This window comes from Bactrocera oleae, chromosome 4 (genome assembly GCF_042242935.1).
Source record: "Bactrocera oleae isolate idBacOlea1 chromosome 4, idBacOlea1, whole genome shotgun sequence".
Taxonomy (NCBI): Eukaryota; Metazoa; Arthropoda; class Insecta; order Diptera; family Tephritidae; genus Bactrocera; species Bactrocera oleae.
This window is the reverse complement of record NC_091538.1, coordinates 45,800,329-45,813,232: the sequence shown is the minus strand read 5'-3', so window position 1 is coordinate 45,813,232 and position 12,904 is coordinate 45,800,329. Positions and strand designations below refer to the sequence as shown.

The following is a 12,904-nucleotide window of genomic DNA, read 5'->3' as shown; positions in this document are numbered from 1 at the left end:
GTTTAAGTTTGCAAGGACTTTGATTTTTACTCCCTTGATCTATTTTGAAGTCATTTAAGTTCGTATCGATCTTTGTTCATGCGTTAGCGATTGGTTGCAACAGCTAATGATCCATGAGTCCTCCGAAGAAATTTTCACTATAAATTCATATATTCAGAAATACATACCATCTTTAGAAGATTTGACAAGCGATACTTTACTTTCAGAGCTGCATTCTCAATTAAAATTAGCGTTTGTTTACTCAAGTTATGATATGACTGTACGAGAAACGCTGGCAGATCATCTTTAAACTTTCTTAAGCCTTCCTGACGCTTTATAATATCATTTATAAACTGGAGGGGGACATAGTTTGCTCAAATTTGAAAAAGCAGGCTTTTGGAAAACTTAGAAAATAGAGTTTTATGAAATTTCAGTTCCACTTTTAAGTTCTGGAGAATTAAATTTTTTTGATATTTAAGATTTATTAGCGCAACGGAAACCCCTGGGCAGTTATGTCTGCACTAGCAACAATCGGCTTAATTTTTTATACAAATTTTTTTTTATAAATAATGAATAACACACACTAAGAACTGCTTAAATCATCTTCTTTTTCAGCAACACACACATCGAGATCTTCCTTCATTCGCGCTATTTCAAGCTTTTCATTCAAATTCTTTGTCATTTCTTCCTTTGTTAGTCGTTTAAAGAAGCCCAGCTGAAAGGAAGAAATATTTAAATAAGAACAAGAAAAATAAATATTATATTTGTTGTTAATCAACAGAAGATTTAGAAGGCACTTATGCAGTTTCACATGATCATAAATATTTCGTCTGCAACATAAGCCGCCTTCGATTCGCCATTTTTCTGCTTGCATATTTTTAAGTTTGCTCTCATTTGCTTATGAAAAACAAAACAGTTATTCAATAAAATTCAACAGAGATTGTCTCATTAAACAGTACACATAACCGCGTGCTCCGCTCTCAATCTATTGTATGCGTGACTATTGCTTAGTTTGTTCGATTCACCACAGACTCACGAGACAACTGTATCAAATTTGCTTACCTTTCTTAGCAGTAATATCATTCCAATAAGCAAGAGTATACCACCAATTATTGCGCCCAAATATATCCAGAGTAGATTACGTTTAACGATCTTCACAAATATGGCGCCTTTGAAATGCTTTTTAACGCTTAGGATTCTAAAAACACAAAACATATGTGAGTGCAATATAATCACTGTATTCAAGTAGCTAGTTATTTACGTATTTAGTGGTGTATCAGACTTCAAATTCACCATTGCAACATGGGCCAAATAATGGTTATTGCTCAGTAACAGCTTCTCAGCAATTTTCCAGTTCATTTCGTAGTTCAATGCCAACGTGATATTCTCGCCAGGGTATAAGGCATTCGTCAGCAGTAAATCACTCAAGGCGCATGACATTTTCGACTTGAAGTCTTCAGTTGACTGGCAACTGACGACAGTCGTGTGATTTTCGGGCAAATAATTCAAGTATAAAATCTCGGTAGTTGTTGGTGACACTGGTGCAGATACGTCGTCGAACGTTAAAGGCGAATACTCAAAGTTGTTGGAATAAGCATAAGCTGAGTAATTGCTGATATATTTGCTGCCACTGAATCCAATGGGAAAATCAACAATTAAGTGAAAGTGACTCAACGGACTGGGGCCGTTATTTTGTATCTGTAAAGAGTTGTATATAGATATATAATATATTAAATCTAAACTCCATTATTTTGAAAGTTTTTCGACGAGTTCTTTTGTCTTATTTGTGGTTAGTAACCTCTCGGTACCCTTCAAAGTTTAGGTCGATGTTAAAAACACTCGATTTGCAAAATTTAAACTACGATCGATCTTTGCAGCGTTGAGAGGAGTACTACAGAAGAGCCACAAAAAATACATAGTCTTTAAGAATTATTAAGGTAATAAATTTATAATTTCTTATATAACTCTCAAATTTGGGATCATCTTGAGTTTGAAATGTAAGTTTGAACTTCAGGAAGCTGTTTCATGATTGGTCCATAATTTCCAGTAGAGTATTCATGAGTAAATGAGAACATTTTGGAATGTTTAACCCTTTTATTTTCAGAAAACTCCTCAGCAGTCTTTGAAGAAGTAATACAACTATTATTGTCCTGAAATCATCCAATTGGTGTCACTTGGTCTGCTATACACAGTCTTTTGGGATGTCTGAAAACACGCATAGTGGAAACATGAATCTGAATTATCTACGTTCAAGCAATTGCTACGATTGGCATCTGGTAAGATTTTCAATCTAGCCGCATGGATACCTACTGGGAAAAGACAGATACTTTTTAAAGGCATGCAGTGAATATGATGTGACCCAAGTTATCTGGCATAGATTAGTATTGCTGGTAAAGTTCTTCTCTACACAGACTTTACCTAAACATAAGAGAAACACTTCAGTTTATAGAGCACCAAACCAAATTCATATAACATTCTAAAGTCTCAACCGGAAACGACTTGATTCCTAACTAGACGTCATTTCTATGACAAAATTTAAGAATACTTTTTCAAAATGTTTATACTATGATTAGTTTTTAATGCAATTAGTTCAATTTAACTATAGCAGCACCTAAACTCACCTCAAAAGCCGTTGAAACCGGAATATTCTCTTTCCCATCAGTCACAGCAAAAATTTTGTTCATTGAAGTCCTGTAAATTGAAGTGAATTATTCGTAAAATTACTTTCTAACTAAATTCGTAAACGACTCACTCGGTTATCCAAATCTCAACTGTTGTTGTAAGTTTCACTTTGTCAAACAATTTGTTATCAATTGGCTGCCTTTCATTTCCCGTACTTTGAACAGTTGCATTTATACCCACTTCAGTAGCACCGACTACATTACTTAGATCAAGGCTGAGCTCTAGTTCTGTGGAATCTTTGAAGGCCCGACGCTTCGCAATGCTGCATATCACATGCCAAGCAAAATCTCCAATACATTCGGCGGGCATTTTGGCGATGGGCACGTTTAAGGAGGATTTTATGATAAGTCTGGTATTGTAGGCTTCTTCGCCCACGTTGGTAATGACATATTTGAGTGGTAATATGCGGTCGCTGCCCAATACTACATTGTCACTGGTATCAGAAAGAAAGAAGGTAAATTAAATTTATATATTATATGCGGACTTGGACCCTCCCCCGGACTTGGACCCATGCGTGTAATATTTTCAGTTTGGTCCGATTCTATTGGAGGTCCAAAGTCTCAGATTTTCTTCGATCTCAGAAGAGCTGAGGCTAACTTATGGATAGTAATACCATCAAAACTAATGGTTCCAATTAAGGGGTTTGAGGCACATGCAGCTATTTTTACACTTATTATAATAATAAATGGAATAATCCTAGTATCTATTTATTGAATATTAAACCTTTGCGATGTCGATTATCAATCAAATTTGGTCCATCACCTCTCACTCTCCAAAACTATACATATGCATATATAGTTCAACTATATACTTTTAAAATAACTTACGGTATTTCCATACTTTGCAACTGCAGATCGACGGAGCATACAGAACCCTTGCAATTATGTAGATAGTGGATTTCAGCTCTCGCCATGCTTGGCCAAGCAGGATCTACCACTGCACAATCAATGCAAAATTCTGTAAAATAAAAAGGCTATATTTAAAGTCTGGAGAGACATTGATTCGGGTATATTCGGAAAATATTTTCGATCAACTTTTACAGTATTACTGTTTGAAATGAGCTCTGCTTAGTTCACAACAGCTAGTAAAGGGTTTGCTATTATCATTTAATATCATATTATCCATCCGTTAAATGGCTTTAGCTTTTAAAAAACGAAGGGTTCAGATATAACATCTTGACTTAGTTTAATTTGATCAATCTTGTAGAGAGAGTCAAAATATAAAGTCTGAGAAGATCTCTCTTCAACAACGTCTGCATGAAAGTTGGCTTTCGTGACAGAGGAAGTATTATTTTCCGTCGTCCGTTGTGTTTTTAAAAGACAATAGGACTCTACATAAGGACATCCTGTTCTTGATTCAAAAGTCTTTGACTAGTCAAACTTATCTAAAATTTTATATAATTTTGTTACTCACCTGAGTCCTTTTGCGTCTTGCCATCATTTTTCAAACGATAAGTCAATTCCATAATTATCGGTACAAATATATAACGGTCATCGGATAAGAGCGTGGCATTACATGGCAAACATTGTGGAGTAAAACTTGCCACGAAGGGGTCCTTGCTAATGCAATGCGCCACATTTATACGCTTTTCTTCAGCACCGACACTGAGATCGAGTAGCACCTCTTGTGTTCGAATCTTCGTCGAATTAGTCTGAATGTTAATGCATATATCGAATTTCAAACTTGTTGTATTTGTTGGAATTATTAAACTTTTTGGATGGACTGTTGCATTAATCTTCACCACCGGATAGGCGTGATAAACAAACACCACATCCGCATTTGGTGCGCCGACAGCCAGATTATAGGAATTCGCATCGATATCAACACCTCTGGAGAGGCCGTGACCGAACATGCCACCACTGCGGACTAAGTCCTCGCTCACGTTCAATATCTGTCGTGGTTGAATTTCGAGACCGTTCGGACCACCAAAGTAGATGGCCACCGCCCCATTGCCATTATTACCAGCGAAGGGAGCGCCAATGGCTATGTCTGTCGATATGGGAATGTAATAGGAAAAGTCCGTTAAGTAAGCAAATGGTAAGTAATATATGTAAGTGGTCAGAGAGCTCACCTTTATAACCATCAGCATTGATGTCTCCCAGTTTACCCAACGAAGTTCCAAAGTGTCCACTACTCGAGAACGGAGACTCCAACAATGTTTGCTTGAAATTCAACTTAAAGAACGATATAAAGAAGTGAAGGAATCATTATAGTATATAAATTATTATATTTACATAGGTTTCTAATATTGTGTGAACTAATGTAAGCCCATTCAGAAAGTAATATATTAATTGCCTGAATGCCGTCCACTGTATGGTATCGTCTTTTGAACGATTCCTTAAATTGACAATATTATTTTTTATATTCCAATGATTTTCAACATTTACGAGTATAGGAATTCTGAGTTCAGGTTAAGTTTCGCGATTGATTGAAGTTTGTAATCGAACTCAGTCGGATTGATTTGCAAATCCTGAGTTATCTGAGGCCTAAATAGCCACCTCAAAATAATTTCGGTCTAAATTAAAAGTGTGCCGCACAAAACGGCACTATCGTACTTAGTAAAAGCAGGACAAATCTTCAAGTCTTGGTTCTGAATAAATATGTACTTTAAGCAAATGTTTAAGAAAAAGAAGAAGACCAAATGCGACCACACGACCCGCAAAATGGTAGTTATTTACTGGATCCAGTCAATTTTTAATCGAATTCACGTCTATATTTTGTAGATATATATGTTTGTATGTATGCACACAATTACTGAGGGTTCATACCTGATGTCTATTTCCACGATTTATAAACACATAGACCGCACCCGCTTCGAAAATATCGTTAACTATACGATATGGTGCACTAATGAGCATATCATCGATGCCGTCACCGTTCAAGTCATCCACCAGTAGGGAATAACCGAAATACTCGCCATATTGATTACCGGACTCTCCCCTTTGCAAGTGGAACGTATTATCCCAACTTAGCGATGCAGTGTAAATGTGTGCCTACAGAAGCAGTTATGGTGGAAGTGGGTTAATTTAGTTAAAGCGAACTTACCTGACCCAATTTCCTTTCACTGTTCGCATTTGGCATAGTAACTACGTAAGACAACTTCCCCGAATTGTTGCCATTGAAGTGCCCACATCCCACAGCATATCCTTTATATGTTGACATTGCTGTAGCGTGTTTTGTCGCTTTGGGTTTTTGAGTCTTCATATTAAAGTGTATTACCGTTCCTGGAGGATATCAAATACATTTTATTCGCGCGTAAAATAACAAAATCGATAGACAAATGCTTGAATATGAGGGTATCAATTCGAATAATCCGAGTTTTTGTTATTAATCCACCTAAGCTTTTAAGGCGCCTATTAAGCCTTATATATAATATTATAGGCCTGTTTTAGCTTGGGTATATATTTTTGTGTTGGCCACCTACCGTATTTAGTGACGACCTTTAAAACTAAGGCTTTCTCTAAAATTATGTCTATAAGAGTAAGCATGGAAAAGTACCACGCTAATGGCTTCATAAAGAGAAGACAATGGATAGAGTAAAACCGAAGATCTACGATACTTTCGAACATCAAAAATCGCTTCTGTATATCTTTTAATCATAAACATCGTTTCCCCTATTTCCACTGGAATTGTTTACAGATTTGTGCTAAATTTTTGTAATGCATCTTAGAACCTTCTGTTTGGTACAGCTTCGAGTTATTAAAACGACCCCTTACAGCAGAGTGAATGACAGGTTTCTGGTGCACGTTTATGCAAAGTTTTCATAGTCTCTTAGAAATATCTGTGATGAGTTTCAAGCGGAATGAGACTCAGCTTTTTCTTCCTTTATTCTTCATTTAATTGATGGTATTTGAAAACAACAGCAAGTTAGACCTTTTAAACTTCTAATCGTGTTCAGCGTTTAATACAACCAAGAGATAAGATCGAAACAGTCGACACAATTTAGTCATGCCAATAAATGGGTTTTCCGGGTTAGTAATGCAAGGGAGCATAATGAATTTGCACCTACCTGCCCAATTGTAGACGCCTGGTGATCCGGATATAACTTCCTCATTGTTCGGCGTTAATTGCACGCTGAAACCAAATTCACCATATCGCAGATCGCCAAATAGCGGTACATTTTTGTTTCTGACATCTTTGACATCCTGTCTATCCTGCTTACCTAAATACATATGAAAAAATCATTTAACACAACCATATAATTAGTTTGGAACTTGAATAGTGAACAAACCCTTAGCGGAAAATGGACTTAAAATTTGCCAAACTCGATCTTGTAAGTCATCATCCAGGGTGTTGTTAGTCCAATAGCAAATGCCATGCATAAACGCTTGACTGATTTTCGGTTAAAATTAGAAAGAAAATATATAAGCATTAAAGTTGTTAATTATTTTAAACGTGCGTTGTGGAATCATATGAATTTTAGTAATTTCGTTTTGTTTTTATATCTGGAACAGGATCTATTAAATTTGCCATGAAGTCTGTAACAGGTAGAAGAAACCGTCGAAAACCCTATAAAATATATATGGCATATAAATGATCAGCATGATGAGCTGGGCCAATTTTGCCATGCCAGTCTGTGTGTATGTACGCGAACTATTCCCTCAGTTTATGAGATATCGATTTGAAATTTTGCTCACATCTTTTTCTCCCCAATAATATAATAATAAAATGAACGTGTTTTTCCCGAAATGTGGCATTGGTTTTTAATATAATATTTAAGTACATATAAATAGTCAGCGTGACAAGTTTAGTCATTTAACCCTGTCCGTCTGTCTGCCTGTCTATCCGTTCGTGTCTAAGGAAGGAGTCCCTCAGTTTTTGAGATATCGATCTGAAATATTGCACACTTGTTTCTGAAAACACGGCTCAGTTGTCAACACCGACGACTCATCGTGCTCATTTCTTACCGTCGTAGGATGGGTTATATATTAGGAATAGAAATAAAAACACCTTTTCCAGTTAGATTTCCTTCAAATGAATAACGAATACTTTCTAGAAAATGCAATCTATGTCGATTCTTCAAAGCATCAAAGGAGGCATAACCGACAGCTGGCTTGTGTCTACACTAAGAGTCCAACTTACTTGACGAATTGTTTGATCTTCTATAAGATTGTAAGTTAGTTCCAAATCATTTCGTTCATTCCTTAAAGCCGGACAAATCGTCTGCGGTTGTGTAGCTTAGCGAAATTCTTGCTCATTTATGAACGAAATTGATATTTTGTGCTTTATTCTTATATTTCTTTGCTTTTTATTTTTTGTTAAAGTATGGAATGTTTGCACCAGCTTTGATAAGAATAAGTACTAACTTAAAATTCTCGTAATTGAAAATTCACAAAAAGATTCGAGAAAATATTAGGCTTTTAATTTTAAAGTTATAAAATTTTGTTTAAATATTCTAATTTATATAATATAATAAAATAATGAGGTATCGGCCATTTGAAATCATTTTGAAAATAATCCGACTTTGAACCACCAGTGAGACAACAGTTTCACAAAATTTGACCAGAATTATTTTATACAATATATATAAATAATTTGCTTCACATCACCAAATACTTCCCACTATTTATATGGTTATTATGCGTCTGCATCTCAAATCCACCTTCCCTAACTCGGTTTTTCATGTTTTCTGTTATTTTCTCTTTATTATATGCTCTAGTATACCAACTTAAATATATCCTACTAAACTTACTTATAGCCCACAGTGGCTGTTTTTAGCGGGGCACATAAAATCAACGGCTCCTCATCACTGCTGCCGCCATCCATGGACCCACCTAGCCACTGTTGCTCTGTATTTTGTTGCAGATTTATGAAATTCGTAAATTCCCCAACTTTTTCCAAATTAAATGGCTTCACTTTTTTGGTCGCAAAATCGTATTTGTAAATGGCACCCGTTTCAATCGGTCCACGAATTGCATCTTCGGTTAAGGCTCGTGGTGCACCGATTATAATGCTTAAAAAGAATTATTTGGTATCATATAGACATATCTAGATACTTAGGCAGCACTTTGTGGTAGTTTACCTTTTCTCACGTAGAAGTATCGTGTAACCGAAGTAGGAACTGTCCGGCTTTTGGGTATTGTTTACACTTTTAAGCGCTTCGTTTAATGGTTCCTTGATTATAAGATTTGGTTTTGGAGCTAAATTAAACGATTCTATACCATAGACATTTAAACACAAAATTAGGCAGAGTAACTCGATGAGGTGCATTTTGATAAAATAATTTTAGATTTAATAACAAACCGACTCGAACTATCCAACAGCACACACTAAAAGTGAGCATGCTTTTCAAATGTGAGCTTGACTTATATTTGGGTCTTAAACATGACTAATTGTTATCGCTTTACTAATGTACTGCTACAAAATCGCGACTAATGCAGTCTAAAAATTCATATATATATAACACATGTGTGGTTGTAGATCCAGCATCTCAAATATATAATATATGGATAAATAACATACATCGGTTATTAAAATAGCAGAAATTCTGTTCAAAAAGTACTCGGAAATGTTGACTCAGTTGCATAAAATGCGCTGAAGGTATGTTGAACTTTATTCTTTTCGATATCAACTTTCCATCTATCATGTTTCGCCGTTCTCTATCCCTTTTCGTTTGATTTGATGCGATTTCTGATTTTTTTTAAATTCGAAAGCTTTTAGTTTAGGAATATTTGCTAAATCGTTCGAAATGATCTGGTAGAGGTTATGAAGACTTTGAAAAGGCAGTTAAAAACGACATTAAAATTGCGCTATTGCTTAGGGAAATAAAGTGCGCTAGTTTCATTTCTTTAATTCCGAGTGTTTTTATATCAGAAGCTATAAGTATAGCGCCCAGTTAACTTTTAGAGTTCGCTAAGTGCAGCTGTTAAAAAACCCTTGTTCTTTTTGCCACATTTTTTTAATATTTTTACATAACAATGTAACAGAATATTTTTCAAATATCATCCTATAACGTACCATTAGTTTTTAAAAATATACTTTAAGTGTTTCATAAAAACCTATACTATTTTATTTTTATCAATTCCAAAAATAATAAGCATGATTTTTAACACGATTTTGTGCAGTAAAAATTGATCCAAATTTAAATTTGTGTTTAAGGTTTTGTGGCAACAATCAAATCTAAATTCTTTTAGGTTTTGTATAATATATATAATATAATAAAAATTAGTGAATGATCTATCACCAGTTTCGAAATACAAAAATTAAATGAGAATGGAAATTATATGTACATTCATGTTCATCTGATTGCTAATACACTATTGATATTGATTAGCCTATCCTAAGAGAGTCACGAATCGAACTAACAACAAATATATATAATCATAATGATGTAATTTACTAATGTATCCGCATACTCCCATGCATTGAAAAGAACTGTATTAAGAATTTGTTTGCCTCTACAACAACAATAATAAATTTAACTGGTTCGATCAACCAATAGAATACAAAAATACTTAAATCGTATGGACTTAAGAAAGAGCCTGTTGCTTCAGCCTACATCTGCACACATTCCGAAAATCTCACGTCGAACCAAATTATTTGAACCCTAGCAACGATATAACCCAGAGGTCATCAAATACGAAAAAATTATGTTAATTGGGTAATATGTACATACATACATATACTTGTATTAATAATTGTTACTGATAAAGAATTGCTTACCAATTGGAAAAAAATTAAATCGTGACGTAAACAATATATACATATGTATAGATAAAAAATTCCATATATTATTAATGGTATATGTAAATATTTATTTAAATTTATTCGTCATGAGTTTCTGGAATACGATAACAAATTTTGCAGAATCTTAATCTTGCCAACGAATACGAAAAGTGCTCTCCCGCCCACAGTGATATTGGTTTTTAAGAGTGTTTCTTTGCAATCATAATACGCTCTCAATAAAACGGGGCACGTGCTGAATCTTACTTACACTTCCACGAAAAATATTTGTATTAAAGATTTGGACCGCAAACACATAAAGTGAAAAAGTAAGAAGTGGTCATGCGGTCTTAAAGGGCGTTATAAACAACCGTAATATGTTACTACATTATGTTTACCAATAAGTAATTTCATATTGGAGTCCGATCTGTTCGTTCGAAGATTGTAACTTTGCCTTGGCGAATAATCCATGCCAAATTTCGAAAATATATCTCGTCAAATAAAAGAGTTTTCCATACAAGGGCTAGATTTCGATCGTTCAGTGTTTATGGCAGCTGCATGCTATTAATTTGTTGAATTGTGAAATTTATAAAAAAAAAAAAATTATTTATTTTATTTTCGACTGTTGTTTCTTGGCTTGTGCCGAAAACACTGACTCGATAAGACACGTAATTAAAGGTGATCAGGTATTTTATTGCCCCTAGCTATAACAATGCTACTTGGGCAGAAAAGGACGTGCGACGTGTGTTTCAGAGCGATATTTGAAAACTGAGGGACTAGCTCGTGTTTAGATAAACAGACGGACATGGCTAAATCGACTCAGCTCGCCACGCTGATCATTTATATTTTATAAAAAGTATGTATTTTTTCCATATGGCAAAAGTAATTACAGGTCAACGTTTTTGAATTTTAATTTGTTGCTTCAAATTGTAATTTATGATTTAGGTTTAAATATAAGATTTTGAAATTCCAATAACTAAACCATCGATTAGAAAAGCTCCGAAGTAGGCTATTTGAGTGGAGAAAATGTAATTTAAATAGATCTATTATTATTCCTAATAACAACATAATCTTACAATATTTTAAGAATCGAATTATCAGAAGCAGAGATCTACACTTTTATTGTAATACGCTTAAATAACCATCTTAGAAAATGTTTTAAAGCTTGTAAAAATTTTTTAGAGTGGTAATTAAAATATGTTAAATAATATTATAAAGTAATGTCAAACTAATATATGTATAGCTCATGCATTTTCTCACTTTTCTCCTCTTTCAAGTCCGAAAAAACTGTTGTGACCATACAAAAATTTATTTACAACCTCTTAAAACTTTATAGCTGCTCATAATTATTATTTATTATATTTATTTAACTATGACAATCTATTTTCTGTTCGATGCACCACTTTCTAAGGTCGAGTGAATTGAGCACAGCTAATATATCATTCCACAAGTAGTCGTAAATTAGTTTACATTGCTTCAAGCTCTCTAAGTCTGTTTAAAGCTCCGCCAAAAATGCACCAAGAACTGTTTTCTTGTTTTACGATGTGTGTATTCTCTCACAACTAACCATAAGAACTTTTGCGCCTTGTCGACGTCTTAGACGATGAATATTTCACAACTCTTAAGGTATTTAATATGAACTAGTACAAAAGTCATTGATTTCAAAGGAAAAAGTTACGCGTATCTTGCGCTCATTCAGCTTGTGATACGATTCGCAACTTGAAAGAATTACGCTATTACTCAGCCACTATATTCATCAGATTTGGACCCCAGTGACTAGGTTCTATTTTCCCGACTCAAAAAGTGGTTCGTTGGAAAAAGACTTCACTCAAATCAACTACTCAAGATGGAAATTATGTCGAAAAAAAAAGTCAAATTTTCACTAAAACAAAAATTCAAAACAAAAAAATTCTTTTATTGTTAGATCAATGAATTTTTAGCCCAAGTAGTACATTTTTTAACAAACTAAGTGAGTTATGTGGAATATTATATAGAGTGTTTCAAATAATAGCTATATTCATAAGCTTGGCGGACGTTTGTGAAGCATTTCCAAGTCGTGTACTCTCTCGTTTTGGTGGTCAGAATTATCTATTTAGATCGTGTGATTTAACACCATGATTAGGAGATTTAACGTTGCGGTAATGAAATTCAGCTACATCAATGCAGAATAGTCATGAACAATTTCGGCGGAGGTGGAGGCCATTTGCCATAAATCACTCTAACCTATGTACTTTACGATTCAATAAAAAAATTACAATCGAAAGACTAGAAACTGTGTTTTCTATTTAATTCCAATCTTGCGTTAATTTTGGCACACCCTTCTATCGTCGGAATGAAGTTCGAATAATTCATATAAAGTAGAATATAACCTGATACTCTATACACATATTTCAAAATACATAGTATATATGGCAGAGCACACAACCATAGTTGAGAGCAACAGTGCCTTGTTATGTTTACTAGTTGGTTGATAAACAGAACCAAATACCTACCAACTGATCATCTCTCCTCGTAGCAATTTAAAACTTATATTCTTCAATAACAAACATTTCGTTTGCAAATAACGGTACATCTTAAAAAA

The 12,904-nt window shown here is 34.4% G+C and overlaps 1 protein-coding gene across 1 annotated transcript; it reads right to left on the bottom strand.

Annotated features, from left to right (window-relative positions):
- Positions 1-438: 438 nt before the first annotated feature.
- On the bottom strand, positions 439-8,962 carry LOC106624030 (integrin alpha-PS3). The gene is made up of 14 exons (XM_014243693.3): positions 8,684-8,962; positions 8,354-8,614; positions 6,893-6,993; positions 6,671-6,823; positions 5,707-5,885; positions 5,430-5,654; positions 4,733-4,835; positions 4,075-4,650; positions 3,489-3,618; positions 2,732-3,094; positions 2,601-2,670; positions 1,241-1,677; positions 1,042-1,177; positions 439-694 (listed from the first exon to the last, which is right to left on the bottom strand). The coding sequence occupies exons 1-14, from the start codon at positions 8,869-8,871 to the stop codon at positions 563-565; spliced, it is 3,054 nt and encodes a 1,017-aa protein (XP_014099168.2). The 5' UTR covers positions 8,872-8,962; the 3' UTR covers positions 439-562.
- Positions 8,963-12,904: the final 3,942 nt, after the last annotated feature.

Coding starts and splice junctions, on each gene's coding strand:
- LOC106624030 (XM_014243693.3), bottom strand. CDS start 8,871: ATGCACCTCATCGAGTTACTCTGCCTAATTTTGTGTTTAAATGTCTAT. Junction 5,886..6,670: donor AGGCGTCTACAATTGGGCAG/GTAGGTGCAAAT, acceptor GATATCCTCCAG/GAACGGTAATACACTTTAAT. Junction 695..1,041: donor TGATATTACTGCTAAGAAAG/GTAAGCAAATTT, acceptor TCTTCCTTTCAG/CTGGGCTTCTTTAAACGACT.